Source organism: Lipotes vexillifer, unplaced genomic scaffold (genome assembly GCF_000442215.2).
Source record: "Lipotes vexillifer unplaced genomic scaffold, Lipotes_vexillifer_v1.1 scaffold809, whole genome shotgun sequence".
In the NCBI taxonomy this organism is placed as follows: domain Eukaryota; kingdom Metazoa; phylum Chordata; class Mammalia; order Artiodactyla; family Lipotidae; genus Lipotes; species Lipotes vexillifer.
This window is the reverse complement of record NW_006788521.1, coordinates 678,535-703,616: the sequence shown is the minus strand read 5'-3', so window position 1 is coordinate 703,616 and position 25,082 is coordinate 678,535. Positions and strand designations below refer to the sequence as shown.

The window sequence follows — 25,082 nt, the reverse complement described above, 5'->3', positions numbered from 1 at the left end:
CCAAAAAAAAAAAAAAAAAAAAAAACCTTAAAATTGATCAATAATCTCAGACATAAAGGTGACTTTTTACAAGCTTTGGTCAAAAGTGATTTTAAGATAATTACAATGTGACATTTTGACAGTATAACAAAGAATGACTTAAGGGGTATAATAAATGGAGAGGTTTTTTATTATTATTAACTGGATGGATCAAATGTTAAAATGGATGTCAAAGGAATTATAAATTTAAGAAGGTTAACATCGGGCTTCCCTGGTGGCGCAGTGCTTGAGAGTCCGCCTGCCGATGCAGGAGATGCGGGTTCGTGCCCCGTTTCGGGAGGATCCCACATGCCGCGGAGCGGCTGGGCCCGTGAGCCATGGCCGCTGAGCCTGCGCGTCCGGAGCCTGTGCTCCGCAAATGGGAGAGGCCACAACAGTGAGAGGCCCGCATAACGCAAGGAAAAAAAAAAAAAAAAGTAGAAAAAATAAGAAGGTTAACATCTCGCTGACTGGAAAATTAGCACGTACTTTTGCTTCAGTGGTCACTTACTTTGCCTTGATGGGTTCTGCCTGCCAGCCTGCCTGCCTAATGCCCAGCAGGGTTCCAAATGGGAAAATGCCTCTCCCCTTGTCTCAGCAATGTCCCTCTCTGCTATGATTATCCATGTCAGATAGTAAAAGAGGCAGATGATTTCAACAGGAAGGTCTTACTGTTCTGGTTCCAGGATAAAGACCACTGCCGCCTATGTACTTTTTCCATTCCCAAACCATGCCTTCCCACAATGTGGTAAAACAAAACAAAACAAAAAACAAAACAAAAACACAATAGCAAAATAAAACCCTAAACAGAAAAATTACAAACAAAGCCTATAAGCTTACTCAGGATTCAGACTAAACGTGCTCATCCAAGTTTTATTTTATGCACATGAACTCTTCACTGTATATTTTCTCGTTTTTTTTTTACTGAAATATAGTTGACATATAACACTGTATATAAATTTAAGGTGTACAGCATGTTGATTTGCTACATTTCTATATTGCAATATTATAATATGATCCTCATTGTAGTGTTAGCTAGCACTCCTATCACTTTACATAATTATGATTTTTTTTTGTGGTGGGAATAATTAAGATCCAGTCTCTTAGTAAGTTTGATGTTAATACAATATTGTTCTCTATAATTATTTTCCTATTCTTAATGTCTCATTTGTGTATAGCTCTTATAAAACCTTCTCAATTTCTAATGTGGAAGGTTCAAGTTGCATTGGAAGGCAGACAAGTGTGAGTAACTCTGGTATTTGGGAGCAAGTGCTCCCTAATTCAAGGACAATTACAAAGTACATTCCTAAAAATGTTAGTGGGAGTCAATGTTCTGCACTGGCCAGCAAATAATGTAAGAGCGTCTCTTGCTCAGTGCTATACACCCTATAGCCACTGGAGGGCAGCACAGAACCTGGTCCCACCAGGGGCAGATGCATGGGACTTTCTACATCTAAGGCAGCATGACCACCAAGAGAGAGTGATGAATTCTACTCTCACACTCTCCAAAAGAGGCTGCATAAGATTAGATAAAGTGATATCATGATCCATAGTTGAAGCAAAGGCAAGTTTTAATTGTGTGTGTAGAAATTTTGGAAAACAAAGACAATTACAAAAAAAAGGAAACAACCATTTGTAATCCAACTACCACTGGGGAAAACCACTATTAACATTTTGATTATATCTTGCTGACTTTGAATAAAAGCTGCTTAACTAGCAGTTGACATGTTTCAATTGAGAAAAAATGAACTCTAAGGTAAGTCAAACAGTAAAGTCTCAGCATCAATACTTGCAGAATGGGTATGAGCAGCTTGGAAGAAAATCCCAGAAAAAGTAGAGTAACATTCTTTAATCAAGAGTGCTACCAACACTCTTAATGGCACAGAAGTCAATAAATATTGTGTGGAAAACCACAGAAATCAATGACTAAGAAATGGTAAGTGATTGCACAAGAGTCAGATTCTGAAAGTGAAACTGTTTCAGGATTACTTGAATAAATTACTTCCCTTTTTAGGTACACAAATGAATGATATGACAAAAAATCTGAACTAAGTAATTCTAAAATAGTTCTTATGATAGACATAAAAATCCTAAGTGATAAGAAAACATTGTGCTAGGGCTTCCCTGGTGGCGCAGTGGTTGAGAATTTGCCTGCTAATGCAGGGGACATGGGTTCGAGCTCTGGTCTGGGAGGATCCCACATGCCGCGGAGCAACTAGGCCTGTGAGCCACAACTACTGAGCCTGCGCGTCTGGAGCCTGTGCTCCGCAACAAGAGAGGCCGCCATAGTGAGAGGCCCACGCACTGCGATGAAGAATGGCCCCCGCTTGCCACAGCTAGAGAAAGCCCTCGCACAGAAACGAAGACGAAACACAGCAAAAATAAATAAATTAATTAATAAACTCCTACCCCCAACATCTTCTTTAAAAAAAAAAAAAAGAAAACATAGTTCAATTTTTCTCAGTTTTTTTTTTCAGTTACAGATAAAAGTGTGCCTTATAATCAGTGACAAGTAAACTTGACAAAATACTGCAAAAAATACTTTACCGTATGTTGAGAGATAATGATATAACCTATTTAAAGTATTTAACAAAGCACCTATAAAACTAATAGTTCATAAATGCTGGCTACTATTTATCCATCCATCTATTCAATAACTATAAATAAACACAGATTATGTGCTAGACACCCCAATCCAGTGCTAGGGATAGAGGGGTAAAAAGGTTCTTGCTCTTATAAAGCTTACATTTTATCATTATTATTATTATCATTAATATTACTACTGCTGCTGCTGCTACTTCTAATTGTTTCCACAGACTAGAATCTTAAATGAAATTCTTAAAACTCTTAATGTATAATACCTGTAACAAAAAGATACACCAGTTTGGATTCCCTAAGATCAGTATAAAAGAAATCCTCTAATAAGTCCATAATAAATATGTCTTCACCAGAGATGTAGAGATTCCTTTCATGGGACCCCCAGCTGGGAGAAACTAAAAGGGCAATTGTCAGATCTGTGACAAATATGAAACACAGTACCCGTCCTCTGCAAGATAAGTGGGGACACAGCGGCAAATGCTATCTGGGCTGTAGGAGGGAGCTGCTCCTCTATGTGTAACTTGAGTCTGTCTCTTTAATTGCCCTGACTTCCTTTTCCTTTTTCTCTTCCTCTACTTCTCTTCTACTTTGTCTGTTCCCTACCTTAAATACAACAGATGGAGAACTTAGGGGCTATATCTCTAGAACCTCCCACACGCATTCTAAAGGGCAGGCATATTAAAAAAAAATGTTGTGGAATAAATGCATAACACTATCTCAGTGGTGAAGATAACTGAAATAATACATTCAAAAAGCATGCCTAACTCCAAGTAAGCACTACATCAACAATAGTTTTTCCCAGCCATTTGACTAAAAACTTTTTACAGGACCTTTTCCAAGAAATAACACTATTACTATGAATGGAAGTTCTGGGTGACACACTGAGCCAGAGAAGCAAGAGAGACAGACTTAAGTGTCAGAAGGCAGGACAGAGTGGGTTGCCACAATGCCAGACAGGTGATTAATAAGAACACATATGTGAGCAGGATGATATCTTGATTCTGAGGTCACCTTCTGGTTCTGCTAGGAAGCTTCATAGAGAACTTCTGCCTGACAGAAACTAATCCTGAAGCAGCAAGTAGGTACACTTGGCTGGAAAGAATACTGTAAGGAAATAAAGACCGTAAGTAGTAAAACTTTTTATTTGCAAACAGTATAACTGCCTAAGTAGAAAATCCTATGGGATCTACATAAAACTTATTAGAACTAATAAGTACCAGTGTACAAGATCATTATACAAAAATCAATTGTATTTCTATATACTAGCAACAAACAACAGAAATAAAAATTTTAGTTTTAACAAATGTACCATGGTAATGTAAAATGTAAACATTAGGGTAAACTGGGTAAGGAGTATAAGGGAACTCACCGTATTATCTCTGCAACTTCTCTGTATCTCTACATTTGTTCCAAAAATAAAAAGTTTATTTTAAAAATATCATTTACAACAGCATCAAAAAATAAATAGTGATAAATATGACAAAGATGTGAAAGACATGTAGACTAAAACATTGCTGAAAACGGCAAAACATTGCTAAGAGAAATTGAAAAGACCTAAATAAATGGGGAGATATACAATGTTCATGAATTAGAAGATTCAATAGTGTCAAAATGACAGTTCTCCACAAAGTGATCTAAGGATTCAAAGTAATCCCAATTAAAATCCCAGCAGTCTTCCCCCCCAACACCCCCTTTGGCTAAAAATTAACAAGCTGATTCTAAAAGTCATACAGAAATCCAAAGCAACTAGAGTAACCAAACCACTCTGAAAAAAATTGCAAAGTTGTAAGATTTACACTAATGACTTCAAGACTCACTGATAAAGCTATAGTAATCTAGAAAGTGTGGTATTGGTGTAAACATAGACAAATAAACAAATAAATCATAGACAAATATATCCAGTACAGAATAGAGACTAGAAATAGATCCATATATATATGGTCAGTTGATTTTAACAAAGATGCAAAGTTACTTATTGAAGAAAGGATAGTCTTTTCAATAAATTATGTCAGAACAACCTGATAACTATTTGCAAAAAATGCATTCCAATCTATACATTGTGCCACATGTAAAAATTAACTCCAAATGCATAATAGACCTAAATGTAAAACTTCACACTATAAAATGTATGAAAGAAAACATAGCAGAAAATCTTTGTGATCTTGGGTGAGGCAAAGATTTCTGAGATACAGAATTTAAAAATATAATCCATTTTGTAAAAGGATAAATTGTACTCCATCAAAATTAAGAGTATATGCCCTTCAGAAGATACTCTCAAACAAAACTGGAGATCTCACACTTCCTGATTTCAAAACTTATTACAAAGCTACAGTAATAAAAACAGTGTGGTACTGGCATAAAGATAGACACATTGACCAATGGAACACAACAGAGAGCCCAGAAATAAACCCTCACATATATGGTCAAATGAATTTTGACAAGGGTGTCAAGTCATTCAATAGGGAAAGGATAGTCCATCAACAAATGGTGTTAGAAAAGCTGAATGTCCACATGCAAAAGAACGAAACTGGATCCTTACCTTGCACCATATACGAAAATTAATTTGAAATTGGTAAAGACCTAAACATACCACCTAAATGATTAATACTCTAAAAAGAAAATAGGGGAGAAAAGATTCATGACATTGGAGTCGCAATAATTTCGTGGATATGACACCAAAAGTAAAGGCAATAAATGTAAAACCATATTAACTGGACGTCAAAATTTAAAACTTCTGTGCAAAGGACATAATCAACAGAGTGAAAAGGCACCCTATGGAATGGAAGAAAATATTTATAAATCCTATTATCTGATAAAGGGTTAATGTCTAGAATATACAAAGAACACCTACAACTCAACAATAAAAAATAAACGGATTAAAAAATGAGCAAAGGACTCAAACAGATTTTTCACCAAAGAAGGTATACAAATGGCCAAGAAGCACATGAAAAGATGCTCAACATTACTAATCACTAGGGAAATGCAAATCAAAACCAGGATGAAATATCACTTCACACCCTTTAGGATGGCTGTTATCTCAAAAACAGAAAATAAGTGTTGGCAAGGATGTGGAGAAATTAGAACCCTTGGGCACTGCTGGCAGGAATATAAAAATTGGTACAGCTGCTTTGGAAAGCAGTATTGTGATTCCTCAAAAATTAAAAAATAGAACTATCATATGATCCAGCAATTCCACTTCTGGGTATACATCTGAAGGAAATGAAAACAGTATGTTGAAGAGATACCTGCACCCCTATGTTCACAGCAGCATTATTTACAATAGCTAGGACATGGAAACAACCTAAGTGTCCATCGATGGATAAATGGATAAAGAAGTTGTAGGATAGCCATACAACAGAATATCATTCAGCCATCACATGGAAGGAAATTCTGACACACGCGACAACATGGAATTACCTTCAGGACATTATGCTAAGTGAAATAAGCCTGCCACAAAAAGACAAATGCTGTATGATTCCACTTTTACCAGGTATCTAGAATAGTCAAACTCATAGAAAAATAAAGAGGAATGGTGGTTACCAGGAACTAGGGGGAGGGGGAAATAGGGAGTTGTTTAATGAGTATAGCATTTAAGTTTCACAGGATGCAGTTCTGGGGACTGGTTGTACAGCAGTGTGAATATACTTAATGTTACTGAACTGTACAATTAAAAATGGTAAAGATGGTAAATTTTATGCTCTGTGTATTTTAGCACAATTAAAGACACTCTTAAGAGAGTAAAAAGGGAGAAAAAGATCTGCAAATTACACATGTAAAAGAGAACTTGTATAAAGAGTTCTCAAAACCCAGTAAGAATTTATTATAAGAAATTATTACAGGGCTTCCCTGGTGGCGCAGTGGTTAAGAGTCCGCCTGCCGATGCAGGGGCCATGGGTTCGTGCCCCAGTCTGGGAAGATCCCACATGCCGCGGAGTGGCTGGGCCCGTAAGCCATGGCCGCTGAGCTTGCACGTCTGGAGCCTGTGCTCCACAACTGGAGAGGCCACAACAGTGAGAGGCCCGCGTTCAAAAAAAAAAAAAGAAATTATTACACCTGTTAATAATTTAACAGATCTGCTAAATTAAAAAGATTGACCATACCAAATGTTGGCAAGAATATGGAACAACTTGAACACTCATACACTGCTAGCAGATGTGTAAAATAATACAAGTACTTTGGAAAACAGTTTGGCAGTTTCTTAAAAAGTTAAATATACACCTACCATAAGACCCATATATTTCACACTTAGGTATTTGCCCAGGATAAATGAAAGCGTGTGTACAAAGAGTTGTATCTGAATGTTCATAGAAGCTTTATTTATAATAGCCCGAAAATGGAAACAACCCAAATGTCTGTCAACAGGTGAATAGTTAAACAAATTATAGTATATAGCCATACAATGGAATGCCACTCAATAATAAAAATGAATAATACATGTAACCATCTCAAAATAACCATGCTGAGTCAACAACACACACACACACACACAAAGAACACATGATGTATGATTTCACTTATATAAAATCCTAGAAAATACAAACTAGTCTATAGTAACAGAAAGCAGTTCCATGGTCCCCTGAGGATTGACAGGGGAAGAGAGGGACCACAAAGGAGCACAAGCAAAATTTGGAGGATGACAGATATGTTGACATCTTGACTGTGATCATGGTTTCACAGCTGCATACATGTGTCAAAACATTAAATTGCATAATTTAAACTTGTACAGTTTATTATATGTCAATTATACTTCAACAAATCTTTTCTTTTTTTTAAAAAGCAAATCCTACCAAAGAACTATGTGCCTAACAGGCATTTCTCTCCAGACCACAGGACTCTTACGGTCCTTCCAGTTCAAAACCTCTATAATTCACCTGCACATGAGGGGTTACCCAAAGTACAGTCTGTCATACAATCTCAAAGAAAGAGTGGAAAACATGAATAAATCATCAGTAAGGATTTCATAATGTCACTTTAAAAAGTGAAGAATTACACAGAAGGGAAAAAATATTTAGAGAAAATACACAATGTCTCAGATATAACTTTCATTAGTAAAAAACTAATTTTGTAGATATCTCTGGTGGATCAAAAAAACATCTTAACTATGGCTATTTACTCCCATAAAAAGAGAACTTAATTACTAGCAATGATGTCAAATTTATCTCATATGTTAATATGTCTAGAAGTAGAATAAATGATATGTATTGTTCAACAATAGTTAATTTTTCTTTCTAATAACTGTAAGCTTGAGAGCGTAATTTCAGATCTTATACTCCAAATTCAGTGAAAGTAGGCACTGTTGTCTGTACTTTAATGTCTAATTAAATACATAAGGAATAGAAAAATCTGAAATGAGAGTCCACACCAAAAACATCATGTTCTCTGTCAGTGAAAGGTGGGAGGAAAGATCCAGAAAGCAGTGTGGAAATGCAGGCCATGCTTGCACTGACAACCCTTTATTGCTCCCTTCATCGTATCTAGTTATGAACCACGGCAGATAGAAATGTGGGGTATGGCTTAGAAGATTCTGAAATGCTCTGTTGTTAGCCATTTCTGGAATTTTTTTTTACCAGAAAATCCCCAAAACGTTTGTTGAATTGAACAGAAAAGAAGCAAATAGGTATAGGAAGGCATTTGGTCAGGAGTTCTGGATTCTAAGCCTGCCATGACTAGATAGTAGGCTGTATGACATTGGTTAAGCCACTTTATTTCCATTTCCTTATCAGCAAAGTGAAAAGTTAGTGTACACACACACACACACACACACACAGAATTCTACTTGTCAGGTGAAATGTAAAGGATAGGAAATTTGCACAACGGGAGTGTTCCATAATTCAGGACAACTTATCAATAACTCAATGCAACAAGCTTTCATTTTTTTATTATTTTTTTAAATTGGAGTAAAATTGCTTTACAATGTTGTGTTGGTTTCTGCTGTACAATGAAGTGAATCAGCTATATGTATACCTATATCCCCTCCCTCTTGGACCTCCCTCCCACTGCCCTCCATCCCACCCATCTAGGTCGTCACAGAGCACCAAGCTGAACTCCATGTGCTATACAGCAGGTTCCCATTAGCTATCTATTTTACACATGGTAGTGTATTTATGTAAAACCTAATCTCCCAATTTGTTCCACCCTCCCCTTCCCACCCTGTGTCCACATGTCAATTTTCTACATCTACATCTCTATTCCTGCCCTACAAATAGGTTCAGCTGTACCATTTTCCTAGATTCCACATATATTCGTTAATATATGATATTTGTTTTTCTCTTTCTGGCTTACTTCACTCTGTATGACAGACTCTAGGTCCATCCACATCTCTATAAATGACCCAATTTTGTTCCTTTTTATGGCTGAGTAATATTCCATTGTATATATGTTACCACATCTTCTTTATCCATTCATCTATCATTTGACATTTAGATTGTTTCCATGTCCTGGCTATTGTAAATAGTGCTGCAATGAACACTGGGGTACATGTGTCCTTTTGAATTCTGGTTTTCTCAGGGTATATGCCCAGTAGTGGGATTACTGGGTCAAATGGTAGTTCTATTTTTAGTTTCTTAAGGAACTTCCATACTGTTCTCCACAGTGGCTGTATCAATCTACATTCCCACCAACAATGCAAAAGGGTTCCCTTTTCTCCACACCCTCTCCGGCATTACTGTTTGTAGATTTTTTGATGATGGCCATTCTGACTGGTGTGAGGTAATACCTCACTGTAGTTTCGATTTGCATTTCTCTAATAATTAGTGATGCTGAACGTCTTTTCATGTGCCTCTTGGCCTTCTGTATGTCACACACACACACACACACACACACACACACACACACACACACACAAATTCTACTTGTCAGGTGATACATAAAGGATAGGAAATTTGCACAATGGGAGTGTTCTGTAATTCAGGGCAACTTACCAATAACTCATTGCAACAAACTTTTAATCAGTAACTACAGCAAATTACACCTCAAAGACAGTCTAAGACAATCTTAGTATAATCTTTTAAACAACAGAAACCACCCCAAAGTCTGAGATTGTTTTATCTGAAATTACTACAAATAGTATTTTTGCATGATTCTAAAACTAACAGAAATCCTTTTCTTTCCTAAAACTATATTTCAATTTTATTTATTGATTTTGGTATTTGCTTTGGTAGAAAACCAAAATGATTTACTACCTCTATGCTTGCCCTACTATATTTTAATGAAAAAAAATTTTTTTAATCCCTCACACAGGCAGAATGGAAAGTAGTGTTTTAAGTACAAAAAGATTAAACATTAACATTTTAACAAAGGTCACTAGAACATTTTGGCTTGTTCTCTACTTAAAACAGAGCATTAAAAAAAAAAAAAGTGTGTGTATGTGTGTGTGTGTGTGTGTGTGTAGGAGAGGTGGGGACAGGACAGTTTCTTCCAGACTTCCTATAAGGTACTTACAGTGCTGATCACAATCAACTCTGGCAAACACTACTTGATTTTCATTTGGATATTCTTCCTTAATGACATTGGAAGCTTCCTCAAAAATTGGGTGCAACATCTGGCTGAAACGACACCTATGCACAGAGGAGGATATCAATTAAAACTGAAAATCAGAAGCAATAAAATTTTATTGATATTTCTGTTGTTATCCATTCATATTTAGCATATAACAATAAACAGAATTAACAATCACACTGTTAATTCAGGAATCCTGATGTCATTCATTGGAGAGGAAAACAATTTTGAATTCAAAGACTATTCCATTTCAAAGACTGGACAAATAATTTAAAGATTCTGGTTTCTTTTACTGGAAGAAAATGGCCAATATTATGGAGCACAAAGCTAAGGATCTCTCACAGCAGCAATGAAACAAGTCTGAAATAAGCCCTCTAAGATGTATCTACTTGGACTTGTAACTACTAAGACTCAGGCATTTATGAAGGAAATTCATTTTCTCCAAATAATGAACATATTTTTAGACTACAAAATCTTTAAAATGGTAAGCTTATTGCAAATATTAGACTGATTCACCTGACAAGTTCAGTCAAATCTCACAGGCAAGTTAGCATACTAAATAAATAAGTTTTATAAAAATGATATATGGGGGCTTCCCTGGTGGCGCAGTAGTTGAGAGTCTGCCTGCCGGTGCAGGGGATGCAGGTTCGTGCCCCGGTCCGGGAGGATCCCACATGCCGTGGAGCGGCTGGGCCCGTGAGCCATGGCCACTGAGCCTGCGCCTCTGGAGCCTGTGCTCCACAACGCGAGAGGCCACAACAGTGAGAGGCCCGTGTACCGCAAAAAAAAAAAAAAAAAGATATATGGTATAGAGTGAATTTCCCCCTCAAAATTTACCTCTGGTTAAAATGGGCTTTTGTATCTATAAACTATTAAATATACTAAGTTCAGGAGCAAAATTTTTTAATCCCCAAATGAGACTTTCCTGTCCATGTTTCCTTTGTCTGTAGTTTTTGTTTTGCTTTTACTTTTAAAAGGGGCACAAACCCCACAATATTCCAGAAACTTGACACCTCTAATTCTGACTGCCCCTTAATCAGGCCAACCACTTCACAAATATATTCTACGGGTCATTAAAGGGACCTGATAAGAAAGAGAAGAATAAGAATCAGCACACAAGCAGCTGGGCTACAATGGTCATTCTCATATGAAAAAGGTATGCAGTATTTGTTAACAACAACAACAACAAAACTATAATTGCTACTATTGCTTCCTGAGCCCTTTGCCATCAAGAAATTTACTTGAATGAAGCCTGTGAGCTCTTTAATCCACATGTGATTAGGTCATACATATTAACTATAATTCAACAAAAATATTATTAAAGCCTGTGAAAGGAAAACAAACTTTATACTTCTTCCCTATTTCTTTCTGTATGTAACTCTTCTAGCCCACTCACCTGACTTCCTAAGGAGATGTCCTAGAATATACCAAGGAGACACAATCTGTATCTTCAATCTCTTGCTTTCAAGTGGCTTTCCTCTTTTAGCATTCTTAAATCTCTCCCATCTGGGATAGGTGGGTGGGGTCTGCGGATATTAGGGACCGTGTCTTATTTGACTACATATTCTAATAAGCATTTCAGTAGATGTCTGTTAAATGAATAAACTGATAGACTGGAGGAACTGGAGAGGCTAGGACCACAGGTTTGTGGGTTCTTACAGTTTGCTGAAGATAGCGTTCTAGAGGGCCAGGGAGGCAAGGGGTAAGGACTGATTAATGGTTTCTTGAAGAATTAGGATATGGCCTAGTAAAGAATCAGTGGACAGGCTCCTGGCTTATGGGCAAGGTAAAGACAGATATTAACGGCTCCTTTCTGGACTGTCCAGTTTACTGCCCAGCAAGCACTTAAGCACAGATTCATGTTTAAAATAGGATCAGTTTTAATACCAAAATGTGAAAGGGGAAGATGAAATAAAAATTCAATTGCAATATTACTGTACCTGCATACATATGGAAAGTTACATTTATAAAAGTAACACAACCAAAGCAAATAGATCTATTAACAGGGCCTTAAGGGTCATCAGAATCCAATCTCCAATCTAGTACTTGAATCGACCCTTTACAAAGCAACCAAATGGGTAAAAGTCTCTGCAGGGACAATTTAGGGGCACCTGCTAATAGTATAACCTAGTGGGGGAAAAAATAAGCTTTGGAGTCAGACATACCTGAGTTTAAATCCCAGTTCCACCACTTACTAGCCGTCTGACCTTTCTGAGCCTCAATTTCCTCAACCTAAAATGGAAATTATAATACCTACCTGCAGGGTAGTTCTGAGCATTAAAAGCAATATATGTAGAGTCTGGCACATAACAGCATTATTAAGTTCCTACTATGGTTTATTGTCCTCTCAGGTATATTTTTAGGCAGATCTATTAGAGAATTCTTCCTTAAACTGTGCCACATCCATAACTTCCAGAGGGAACTCAGAATCCAGCCTTTGAGGCCACACAGTGTAAGTCTATGTCCTATGGTCAGTTACCCAAGTTTTTTCAGTTGAATAAAAGAGTATTAATTTATGAACAATTCCAGGTATTCTTTGGTAATATGTTTCTCAAATAACTGCAGTTATTCCACATTTCCAATTCACTTTTTGCAACAAGGTCGGTGGCATGTTCTATTTCTTTTTCTTATAACACACAAAATCCCTCCATCAAAATAACTGCATTCTAGTTTTAACTCTGCCATAATCTAGTCAGGTGACTGTGGGGAAATACTTCACTCCTCTGGGTCTCAGTTTTATCTTTAAAGTGGAATGAATTAAATAATCTTCTACCAAATGTTGTGACTAATGTTACATCTGGATAATCCTAATTCACCTCAGAAAATGCTTCCTTTTGCTGTACATTTTATAAATGGTATTTTCTCTGTATATCTTCAACATTTTACTGAAGTTCTTCAAGCACAGATACTATACATCATTCATCCAGTAAATATTTATTGTTAATAAATATAATAAATAAATAATATAATAATAATATAAATAAATAATATAATAAATAAAATATTTATTTATTATGTTAATACTTATCTGCCAAGTATTATGCAAAGTGCTTGGGGGTTCATGTTGAAAAAAGATAGATATGGTAATTTTTCACAAAGCTACTAATATAGTAAGGAAGTACCAACTAAACCACAGCATACAAGTGTTATGACTGGGTAAGTATGTGGTGTTATGAGAAGATATAAAAAGGGTTCCTAACCTGACTTAAGAGTAGGGGTAGGGGTACTGATGTAGAAAGGTGACCTGGAGAAAGTGGCATCTAATCCAAGACTTGAAAGATGATTCTGACTTAAGGAAGTAAACATGTGGGTAAGAGAAGAGAGATCCATTCAGACAGAGAAAATACCATGACTAAAGGTCCAAAGATGAAAGAATACAGAATATTACATAAACTGAAAGACATTCAGTATAACAGAACAGAATGTGGGAGTGGAGAGAGGCAAGAGATATAGCTACAGAGGAAGGAAGGGACCAGGTCATCAGGGGCCTCCTAGGCAAAGGTAATAGAAAACATTTAAGGGTTTTAAGACGAGGTGTAAACTAATCCAATTTGCACTTTAGGAAACATACTCCGGCTTACTTTGTAGTGAACAGAAGGGAGACACATAGGACTAGAAGCACAGGAAATAAACTAGGAGACTGTCACAGGAATCTAGGTAAATTGCAGGACTGTGGCCTGAAGTAGGATAGTGGAATCTACTAGGTAGTAAGCCAAAAAGGGTCATATAAGATACAGATTGTCTAGGAATAAGGATCATGTGAGTGTTTCAAACTTCTCTCCAGCTGAAGCTCCCTTCTTCCTATCCCCATGCCACATTCTTTAACATCTGCTACATATTATGCCCTTGTAGATACTGGGAATACTAAGTAAGACATCTCTGCTCTCAAACTCTGTTTGCTAGAGCACAAAGATGAAAGACAAGACAAAACAAACAAAAAAATGGTTCTAATGAACAAAGAGGTAAGGACAGGAATAAAGACCCAGACGTAGAGAATGGACTTGAGGACACGGGGATGGGGAGGGGTAAGCTGTGACAAAGTGAGAGAGTAGCATGGACATATATACACTACCAAATGTAAAATAAATAGCTAGTGGGAAGCAGCCGCATAGCACAGGGAGATCAGCTCGATCAGCTCGGTGCTTTGTGACCACCTAGAGGGGTGGGATAGGGAGGGTGGGAGGGAGACGCAAGAGGGAGGAGATATGGGGATATATGTATATGTATAGCTGATTCACTTTGTTATAAAGCAGAAACTAACACAACATTGTAAAGCAATTATACTCCAATAAAGATGTTAAAAAAAAAACAATGTAGCAAGAAAAGAATGTGGTACATAGGGAACTATATGAACGTATAAGACAGAATCCAATTCAGACAGGGAAAGGAGTAAAGGCTTCCTAGAAGTAGTTAGTAGTGGTAGATGGTATATGTTATAAAATGTCAACATTATTTTTCCTTCTAAACTTGCCACACCCACATCCTCACCTCCAAACACTGCCTTACTCCTCAGTAAGGAAAAAGAGAATTGCAATACGTAATTTTGTGTGTGTGTGTGTGTGTGTGTGTGTGTGTGTGTGTGTGTGTGTGAGAGAGAGAGAGAGAGAGAGACAAAGAGGGAGAGACAGAGAGATCTGAGTTTTTATGTTACCTGCTTTTATTTTAAAATGTGGGATAATGGAATCAGGTATATTTTCTCTCAAAACAAATGCTCACCAAATTGAGCTGCTTCATCTTTGAATGAACCTTAACTGATTTTTATATATGGAATATTGTCTCACAAAAAAAAGAGGCTTCCCCACTTACTCCTTTCTAGCAAAGAAAAATCACCTCTAGAAAGTTTTAAAAAAACTTAATGATGCACTCCCCCCCGCCAAAAAAATAAGATATTACTTACCAATCAGCATAAAAATTTACTAAAGCAACATCAGCATTGTCTGAAATTGAAAAACAAAACCAAATAACCTAAGTTACTCATGCCTACATAATTATGACATAATTAAAGATATGGTTTTCATCATGGTCTTTTTCCATTCTTAAAGGCTCACTAAAAATACACAGTAACTTATCTTTCACTCAGAAACCCATACAGAGAGTCATGGACAGCTTATATAATTTGTGGAAGTCCCTGTTCCTTTTCTCTATATCGTCCTCCATCTCAATACCTCCACTGAACGAATATAAAATAAACAGAGAATCAAACCCAGATCAAGCAAGTAAGCTTCTAAATAGCCCACTCTCATAAAAAGTGGAGTGATTAGGATTTTAATAATCCATTTTTTGACCTTCCATATTCATGAATAACCGAGCTTTGCAAATAAAATCCTATTTCAGAGAACAGACTTGTATAACTAATCTATTTCTAAAACTCAGATGCCACCTAGTTGCAACAAGTAATCTACAAATAACAGTGTTACATAAGAGGTACCTTTTCTGGTTCCTACCCATTTAACAGTTATTCTCTGTTGTAAAATATAACAGTATTATTTGCATATCTGGATGTGAAGACATGAGAAAGATATATCTGTTCCTTTTGCCTAAACCTAACAAAGAGAAACTTAAATAAACGCAAGTACTCAGTACTCTCACACACACACACACACACAGACACACACACACACAGAAACCATACCCACAAAGATATTCTAGAATTTGAAAGATAAAAGGAGTGAAGATGATTTGCAAGTTTCAATTCTCTTTTTCCTTTGTTTACCTTCAAAACCCTTTTTCTCTACTTGCTATTTACTCTAAAGCAGTGTGGTTCACAAACTGTGATCCCTGGGACCAGAAGCACCCGCATCATGCTGGAACTTGTAGAAATGCAAATTCTTAGGCGGGGTCTAGCAATTTCTATCAGAAACTGGGGGGCAGGCCTAGCAATACTGACAATAAGTCCTCCAGGTGACACTGATACAGGCTCAAGTTTATAGCACCCTTTCTCTAAAGAGATACCATAATATGGGAACAGACTTTCTAGCATTTAAAACCAGTTCCAAGAACACAAAACAATATATGATGGTCAATGAATAACTCCTTTTAACTCTTACTATTTTTAGTTTTGCTCAAACCAGTGGGTGAAATGGAATGCTTAAAAAAAAAAAAGACATCGTTTATCCACACTACATTTCTTAAAACTCCTCTAAGTTGTGATTTTTCTATCAACCACATCTTCACCTTCCCTCTACTACTTTTAAAAACAAGAAATGTTTTCCCCCAAGTTAACTGTATCTACAATCACATTGTCAGCAAACAAGCAAGACACTTATTGAACTTAATTGGACCAATGACAATAAAAGAGATCAGAGTAGGTGATTTAGTTAAAAGCTAAAAAAAAGACAAAAAAAAAATTGTAAGCTGGGTCCTAAGGTCATTAACATGTAATACTGCAGAGTGGAAACTGCTGGCCTCTAAGCAACAAAATACTCTGAATTGTTAAGAGTGGTATTCATGACAAGGCAAAGAAACAAAACAAGACTAAAAGTTTACTGGTAACACAGCAAAGTAGACTTATGCATTTTAAGAAACTTTACTAAAAACTAAAACCAAAAGTGCTTAGTTAATTCCCTATACCATGGAATTAATCAGAATGCTGGCTCCTCAATTGTTCTAGATAACTGAGATTTTATTTTGTTTTTGTATATAAACTCTTTAGAGAGAAGAAAGTATACTTTAAAAATATCAAGGTACTTACTTAAAATGTCATCTATATTCTCTGTATCAAGACTTGTTATTTCAGTGGTTACAGGGGTAAGAACCCAAGTTACCTGGAAATTTAAAAAATGTGAAATTAATAAATGTTTCCACAAAAGGCAAATAATGCTGAAAGTCTAAAAAGAAAAAGAAAATTTATGAATTAAGTTGGTTCCACTATTTAAAAAACTATCCATCAGTTGGTTTTAATCTTTATTACCTATTCTAACCCTTCACAAGATCAGTGGAGTAGAAGTACAATTTCTCAAGCCTAGAAACTGGTTCAATAGATTTCCTATACTTCTAAATACATAAAAGAGATTGTTTCCAAACAATTTTCAAAATTAAAAATGTACTCACTGTTTTAAATTAATATTCTCAACAACTTTATCTCTGGTGCCACAAGAAAAATTTTGCCAGATTATTAACAGTTTTGAAAGAATATAAAACCAAGGCTAAGTTTGCCGATTCTATCCCACTATGTCTCTAAGACAGAACAAAATAATAAAAAGAACAATTCAAGAAAGACTTTTCAAATTGTTAACCAAAAGCCCTTCTTGCCTGGTCTTCACTTACAGGTGGTTACGATGTGTTAGGTGAGAGGTTATTAAAAAGAGAGTTAAGAGCAGTAAAGTGCATCCACTTTAACGTGTCTAAAACGCTAAGTTCAAGTTTATCAAAATCTTAGTGTTTCTTAGTGTTCAAAGAAAATCTCAGCTTGCCATCTGCAAAACAAAGAAAAGGCATGATTTTAAACTAAACTAACAACTGCTTACTTATTTTAAAAAGTAGCATTTAGTGTATTTTATTTTTAGGTTCCATCTTTAATACATTATGTGTTTTTTTGTGGGTTTTTGTTTTTTCTGCACTCAGAAAGTTTATTGTCTAATGGAGAAACAAGCATTAAGTTACAACAACAAAATCAAATAAATCGTGTATTGTCTCTAATGCAGTAAGCAGTTTGATAATATCTAATACAATGAGTGAAAGAGATGTTTCAGCATCGTACTTGGTGGGACTGGTGAACAAGGCCATGAAAAATAAAATCAAGCAAGGAATGAATACATACAAAATCAGCATAGAGGATAAAGGTAGAAACTAAGTATTTAATTTCAAAAAGAGACACACATCTGCTTTGGCAGCAAGCTATAAGGAAAGATTTGAAACTTACATTTGGCCCAAAAGTATAAACAGGATTACCCATGTTGATGTTGCTATTTGTTTTTTGTTTTTTTAAATTCTTATTGGACTATAGTTGATTTACAATGTTGTGCTAGTTTCAGGTGTACAGCAAAGTGAATCAGTTATACATATACATATATTCACTCTTTTTTAGATTCTTTTTCCATATAGGTCATTTCAGAGTACTGACTAGAGTTATGCAGTAGGTCCTTATTAGTCATCTATTTTTTCTTTTCTCTCTCTTTTTTTTTGGCTGTACCTCACAGCACGCAGGATCTTAGTTCCCCCACCAGGGATAGAACTCGTGCCCCCTGCAGTGGAAGCGCGGCCTCCTAACCACTGAACCACCAGGAAATTCCCTAGGTTTCTATTTTGTATATAGTAGTATATATATGTCAATCCCAATCTCCCAATTTATCCCCCACTACCTGGTAACCATAAGTTTGTTTTCTACATCTGTGACTCTATTTCTGTTTTGTAAATAAGTTCATTTGTACCATTTTTTTTGTTCCACATATAAGCAATATCATATGATATTTGTCTTTCTCTGTCTGACTTACTTCACTCAGTATGACAATCTCTAGGTCCATCCATGTTGCTGCAAATGGCATTATTTTGTTCTTTTTTATGGCTGAGTAATATTCCATTGTATGTATGTACCACATCTTCTTTATTCATTCCTCTGTTGATGGACATTTAGGTTGCGCCCATTTGATGCCTGGACAGTTTTTTGTTCAATCCCGTTTATACATGGAAATCCATTCGCTGAACCACTGCTCTTTATCAAGTGACAATTAACATTAGGCCCCGATCAAGGTACTGAAGACACTCCTCTGCCCACTCATTTCATGGACACTTTTGGTACTCACAACAGTTACAACTCAAAATTTTATAATTCACCAACAATTCAATTTCTGAATAGTATAAAGAGACATGTTGATGCTGGTAGGTAAATAAGCCCAGCTAATTATTTGAAATATTTCTATAAATTCATTCTTTTCTTAGAAAAAACCTAAGAATAATACCAGTCTTATTTTCAAGTTACCATAATAGTGTAGCCAATAGCTGACATTATTTCTGTTAGCAACCAGTAAATTATACTCTCCTAAAAGTAAGCTAGATAACTTAAAATCCCTGAATATTTTACTTCTATAACTAATTTCATTATTTTCAATACCTCAAAAATCAACTGGAAAGATCAGACTTCCCTCACTAGTCATTACTTACTACCCATACCTCAATTAACAGATCCTTCCCACATCAGTGTATGACCAGCTCTAGACAACTATATAAACTTTCAGAAGATAAACTGAAGCGTATTAAAATGTTTAAGGGTTTATATGAGCAGAAATCAATTTGAAGCACACAGCATCCAATCTAGCAGATAGAAAGGAGCTCCAAGGAGCTGTACAAAATATCAGACTTTTATAGGCAGAGGGGAGCAGGAACAAGGACGTTATACTAGGCAAAAAAATTGGATTGTTTATTGCAAAGTTAATTTCCTTTAGAGGATGGCAAGGGGTCTATCTGGCAGATTACCTAACATGTGCTGATCAGGAGACTCCTGATTGACTGCTTTAGATTCCATTTCTGGAAGAGCCTAAACTGTAAATTAAGCCTCAGTTTGGTGATGTGGGGCTTAGCATTAGCAACTCCATTTGGGGCCTGTTGTCTTGTTTCTAACAATTATATTGATAAAGGAAGATTTTAGAGTGGATTGTATGCTGAAGAAAAATTCAAGAAGACCACGTAAAAATAAAGCAACAAAGTTGGTCATTATCAAACTCAAATCATTAAATAACTTGACAGTCATTTACAGTGTCTGCTAGGTACTGAGGGCACAAATCCATAAGGCATAGCATGCATACTCTATCTCAAGGAGCTCAAACTAGTGGTGGTGGTAAGGAGGGGAGAAAAAAGTGATAAATACAGATATGATCGTGGCCTTCAGCTGTATAATCCAAGGAAGCCCATTTTTGAAGAGTTACTTACTGCCTATCAAAATACATGTTTCCAGAGAAGTATATTCTAAATTTAATTGCTTTTTACATATTAGATAATGACAAAAATGAGGCACAATCAATTTGGCTGTATTAAACATAACCATTATGTAAGAAACACTGTGCTAATAAGCATGCAACTGGTAAGAAGGATTCTGTTAACAGCTGTGTTTAAGAGGGCCCAAAGCAAGAAAACTGTCTCTGACCCAATAATCTCTCCTCCCTGTAGGGTGTAAAAGAGGCAGTTTATCATTAACATTTCTATTAATATGCAGTATGAAGGGAAAGACAGGTTGTTTATTTGAATTGTTAGCAAGCTCCACTAGTCTGACAAATCGTTTCTTTTCATGTCAGCCCCGGGCAGAAACAATATTCTCCTGGGGAAACACCTTTATGTGTCAAATGCTGTAGTGCTTAAGTAAAATAAAGACAAGTAGCTCTAAACCAGGAAGGGAGGAGGGAAATCATTTAATTTTTAAATTTAGACTTGAAGTAAACTTTTAATTTTTTTTTAAAGAAACAACTAAACTAAACTAACCAAACTAAACTAAAACCTACACAGAAATTTTCCATAGATCTTAATAGTCATGGAGAATTTAGCCTCTAATGATGGAATATTACAATATATGTAAATATACAGACATAAACTTATGAAATATTTTACAAACTGGTCACTCTCTTCAGTTCATTAGCTCATTTTCTTGCCAAGAAAACCGAGAAGCATCTCCAATAATCTTCTATAATTCATTAGATAATTCCTTCCACATGCATTTATTGTACAAAATATTAAACATTTCAGTCTGAGATATGTCTACATATGATCTTACATAAAAGGCACATAGTAAATGGTAAACACTGCACCCAAATTCATTAAAAAATAAATAAATAAAGTGAAAGGCTAGCTTTAAATAGGAGCTTCTTTAGACTCAGCAGATATAGAAAACAAACTAGTGGTTACCAGTGCGGGGGCTGGGGGGTAGGCAGGGCAATATAGGGGTGGGGGAGTGGGAGGTACAAGCTATTGGGTGTAAGATAGGCTCAAGTATGTACTGTACAACACAGGGAATATACCCAGTATTTTGTAGTAACTGTAAATGGAAAGTAACCTTTAAAATTGTATAATTTTTTTAAAATTTAATAAATAAATAGGAGCTTCTTTAGCAAGTAAGTATATTTTCTTCCATTAGATGGTTTTTAAACATTGAGATATCTTTGGGAACTAAAAAAGCTTTCCTTTCCTTTAATTTCCCTGTATCCTTCATGACCACCTAACTGGCTGGTCATGCCAGTGCACTAGCTGTATTTCCACAGCATTTTTTAAGCCACCCAGTAGCCGGTTGCTTTTCCCAAAATATGCCCCACAATTTTTCTGCTTCCTTCTCTTTGCATACATGGTCTCCTCTATGTGGAATGTCCTCTTCTCCATTACTGCATAATCAATCCTTCAAGGATTGATTCCCTCTTCCATGATGCTTTATCTGGTTTTCCTGGTAGAAAATGCCTTTTCTTTCTCAAAAGCCAACCTACTCCATGAGGATAAAAAAAGGAAAAATGTAGGTTAGGGAAGTGGGAGTTACTGCAAAATCAAAATTCTCTCTAAATTAGACATCAGTTTGAAACAAGATACAATGAAAAGTCGGTTACGTGATTTAAAAAAAAAGTATTTTAGAAATAAATCTTGGGAAGATTTTTTACTATGCACTCTCTGTCAATGTTAGGTCAAACTTTAATTGCTACAATATTAACACATAAACATGCTATAATACGAACACATACAAAATGCTCCGGCATTCACTGCTAGGCCCCAGTGCTATTCCTCTTTTGAAAAAAACATTAGTTGAACAAAACACCAACCTAACAGGATCTTTAGAAGTACGAACTAAAATCAATAATAACACATATTGGAAGCGAGTTGTTAAAGCTCAGCATAATTTTTAAAATAAATAAATACATTTTCCTAGTACATTAAGACCATTCGAGTAGTTACCATTTGAATATACCCTTAAAGGGGAGTACTATACACTCTCTGAATCGATATCCCCCTTCAATCCAACCTGCCCACAGAGTCCAGACTAGTCTTTTCCAATGTTGCTTTGCATATATCAATTCCTCTGCCCCTAAAAGAACTCCAAGCATTTTTCGCTGTCTACAGTATAAAAGCCTAGCTACTGAGCCTGCATTTAGGACCACTCACAAACTGGCCTGCACTTGCCTTCCTAAATCACATGGTACTGCTCCCCATCCATAGTCTATACTCCAACTAACAAGAACTATAGTTAGAGTAACCATACTTTCTAGTTGGCCATATACACTAGCTTGCTTGAGACAAACCCAGGATATGCCTGTTGCCCTGGAATATTATTAATAGCACCACTCTCTTTCAAAAGTGTCCCAGTTTTGGCAATAAATCATATATATGGTCACCCTATTTGCAGTAGACTCTTGGCAACTGAGAGGAACCATAACAATCTCTTCACAAATTCTAAATTATTAATAAGCATATAGTGTCCTCCCATATAACATGCGGTAAAATGAGAATGGGATGAGAATGAATAGAGAAAAATAAAGATGGGCCAAGATATGAATGCTAAGCTAAACCAATCACTAGCCTCAGTCATTGACTTGAAACATTAGGCTCTTAGGAAGGGAATAAAATCAGTAACTCAGAAAAATTACTACATGACCCTTCAAGGGTCACTCACAAATGGTCCAAATCCTCTAAGTCACAAATCCAAGAATGCAAGGGGTCTTAGTACTTGCAATTCCTAAAACGTATCATCTTAGTCTCGTGCCTCCATACTTGGCTCATGTAGTTTCCTCTGCTTGAAACAGCTAGGAAAGCTTATCTAGTTTTCAAGACCCAATTCAAATGCTATCTTTTCTATGAAGCCTTTCCTGATGGTCCCAGACAAGAGTGATTAATTTCTCTCTCCTCTGAACCTCCAGAGCACTTTCTTAGGGTGTTAACATATTATTTTTCACACAGATTATTTGTGCCATCTTACCTCCTCTAGGAGACTCTGAGTACCTTGAAAGTAGAGACTGTTCCTTATTCAATTTTGTACCCCGCATATCACCTACTACAGTACCCTACCAGTACACAATGGGCACTCAAAGATGTACTAAGTGAATGAATGGGTGGATTATGGTAATACACTAAGAATTTAGAGGGAGGGTGTTAGAAGTAAGAAATAGGGGAAAGGGGTTCAGAAATGGGAATAGTCCTCCCATATAAATATAAATAAAAATAAATATAAATAGTCCTCCCATATAAATATAAATAAAAATAAATATTTTTAACATGTTTGAGGAAAATAAGGTTATCAAATAGGAATAAAGTCTGCATTAAAATTTGTTTTTAATAATGTAATGATGAAAAGCGCAATACTAGGTGATGATTCATAGACTCAGATTTAGAGGGAATCTCAGAAGTGATCTTCCCACCCACTGCAGAAACCCCTCTATATTGCTGTCTAAGAGCCGTCACGAATCCCCAGCAATACCTTCTTCCAGTTCCCCAAGTTATTCCTTGGCATGACTTCCAGACACTTCAGCACATAGAATACCCTCACTTAAAAATAGCCATGCTACGTTAGTGGATAAAAATCCAATACGTCTTGTATTGTTCCATTGTAAGGTTGTTAATTCAGTCATGAAAATAAATGATTTCCGACTTTCAGGACCAGAAGCTAATAAAGTACCAGGAAGAAGAGGTTATTAAATATTATTTGATAGCAAGATTTACAGTCACAAAAGCATTTGCTAGGCCTTACTTTAAGGGTTTTATTAGAATATCTTAGTATAAATGAGTTTAGAAAACAGAAAGTCGGTGAGTTTGTTTTTAAAACTCAATACTTAAAACCTTGCATTCAAATGGTGGTCCCTGAACCAGCAGCACTGGCATCACCTAGGAGTCTGTGAGAAATGCAGGCCCCACCCCAGACCTACTGAAACGGAATCTCCATTTTTATAAGATCCCCAAGTGATTCCTATGCATATTAAGTACCACTGCCTTAGAGAACAAAACTCTTGACTCTACAAGCATGTAAATTCATTTTAAACCTTGTACAATGTTTTTGGTCCTCAAATATGAATACAGTAATACTCATTCGTGAGAATTCTGTACTGAGATGCGTAATACTGTGATTTTAGAAAAATGTGGAATCTAAAATCTCATTAGAAATCTACATTGATGTTAATTTTTCAAAGTATACTGCCTTCTGCTTGAATAGATATTTCTACATGAAAACTAAAGGCACAAAATAGAAGCTTCAATAGAGGATGTTTCCTTCCCTACAGCATTACTGTTCTCAACTGCCATTACGTCTGCTAGGAGTTCTGCAGTAACAGCTTAGTGTATTTTTGCTAAATCTATCATTTACCTGCCTTTCTGCTGGGAGATTCTCAAAGCCCTTTACAAACTATGTCTCTTCTATAGCAACAAATAAGTAATGTACCAGGCAACAGCTCCCTTCTATTTCTAATCCAGATTGACAAATCAGCCTCCCACCTGAAGTCCCAATGCCGTGGGACCCAGGCAGCTTCTCCTCCCTGGGGCCACTACTCTCTCAGTTTTGCATTAAGCTGGCAGGCAGCAGAAACACAGAGGTCTGCAGTTAGCTGCAAGGAGCTAAGAGATATGAAAGGTCCCCAGAGAAAGGCTGACAGGCACTGTATTGAAGCTGAGTATCAATCAAGGCACATCTCACTGTTAGTATTCCCAGAAGCATTATAATGAACCAGAAGTTCAAAGAAAGGGGAAAAATAGGACTAAGTATAGAGCAGCACTGGAAAGCCACTTTAACCCTTAAATTGCTCAGTGATACAACCTTCCTATAATATCAGGGCAACCCATTTTGGACAAGTCAGAACCAATCTGCTTTTATAAAGAAACATTAAAACAGTCACAACCTTCTTCATTAAATAACTCAAAATATGGTGGGCACAGACATGTTTGGGAAAACAAACTCTATGTAAAAACAAATAATTCAAATATGAATAATATAACCCCTAAAATCAAATTCTGCCAGTAAAAACAACCATAGAGGGCTTCCCTGGTGGCGCAGTGGTTGAGAGTCCGCCTGCCGATGCAGGGGA

At 36.3% G+C, this 25,082-nt stretch overlaps 1 protein-coding gene across 1 annotated transcript in view; it reads right to left on the bottom strand.

Moving 5' to 3' along the window:
• ERP44 (endoplasmic reticulum protein 44) overlaps nt 1-25,082 on the bottom strand; it is a 90,178-nt gene that overhangs the window by 38,648 nt on the left and 26,448 nt on the right. The window contains exons 2-4 of the mRNA XM_007461643.1: nt 16,805-16,877; nt 15,011-15,050; nt 10,057-10,172 (exon numbers count right to left, since the gene is read on the bottom strand). Coding sequence (XP_007461705.1) covers nt 10,057-10,172; nt 15,011-15,050; nt 16,805-16,877 — 229 coding nt within the window. The remainder of the gene's footprint in view (nt 1-10,056; nt 10,173-15,010; nt 15,051-16,804; nt 16,878-25,082) is intronic.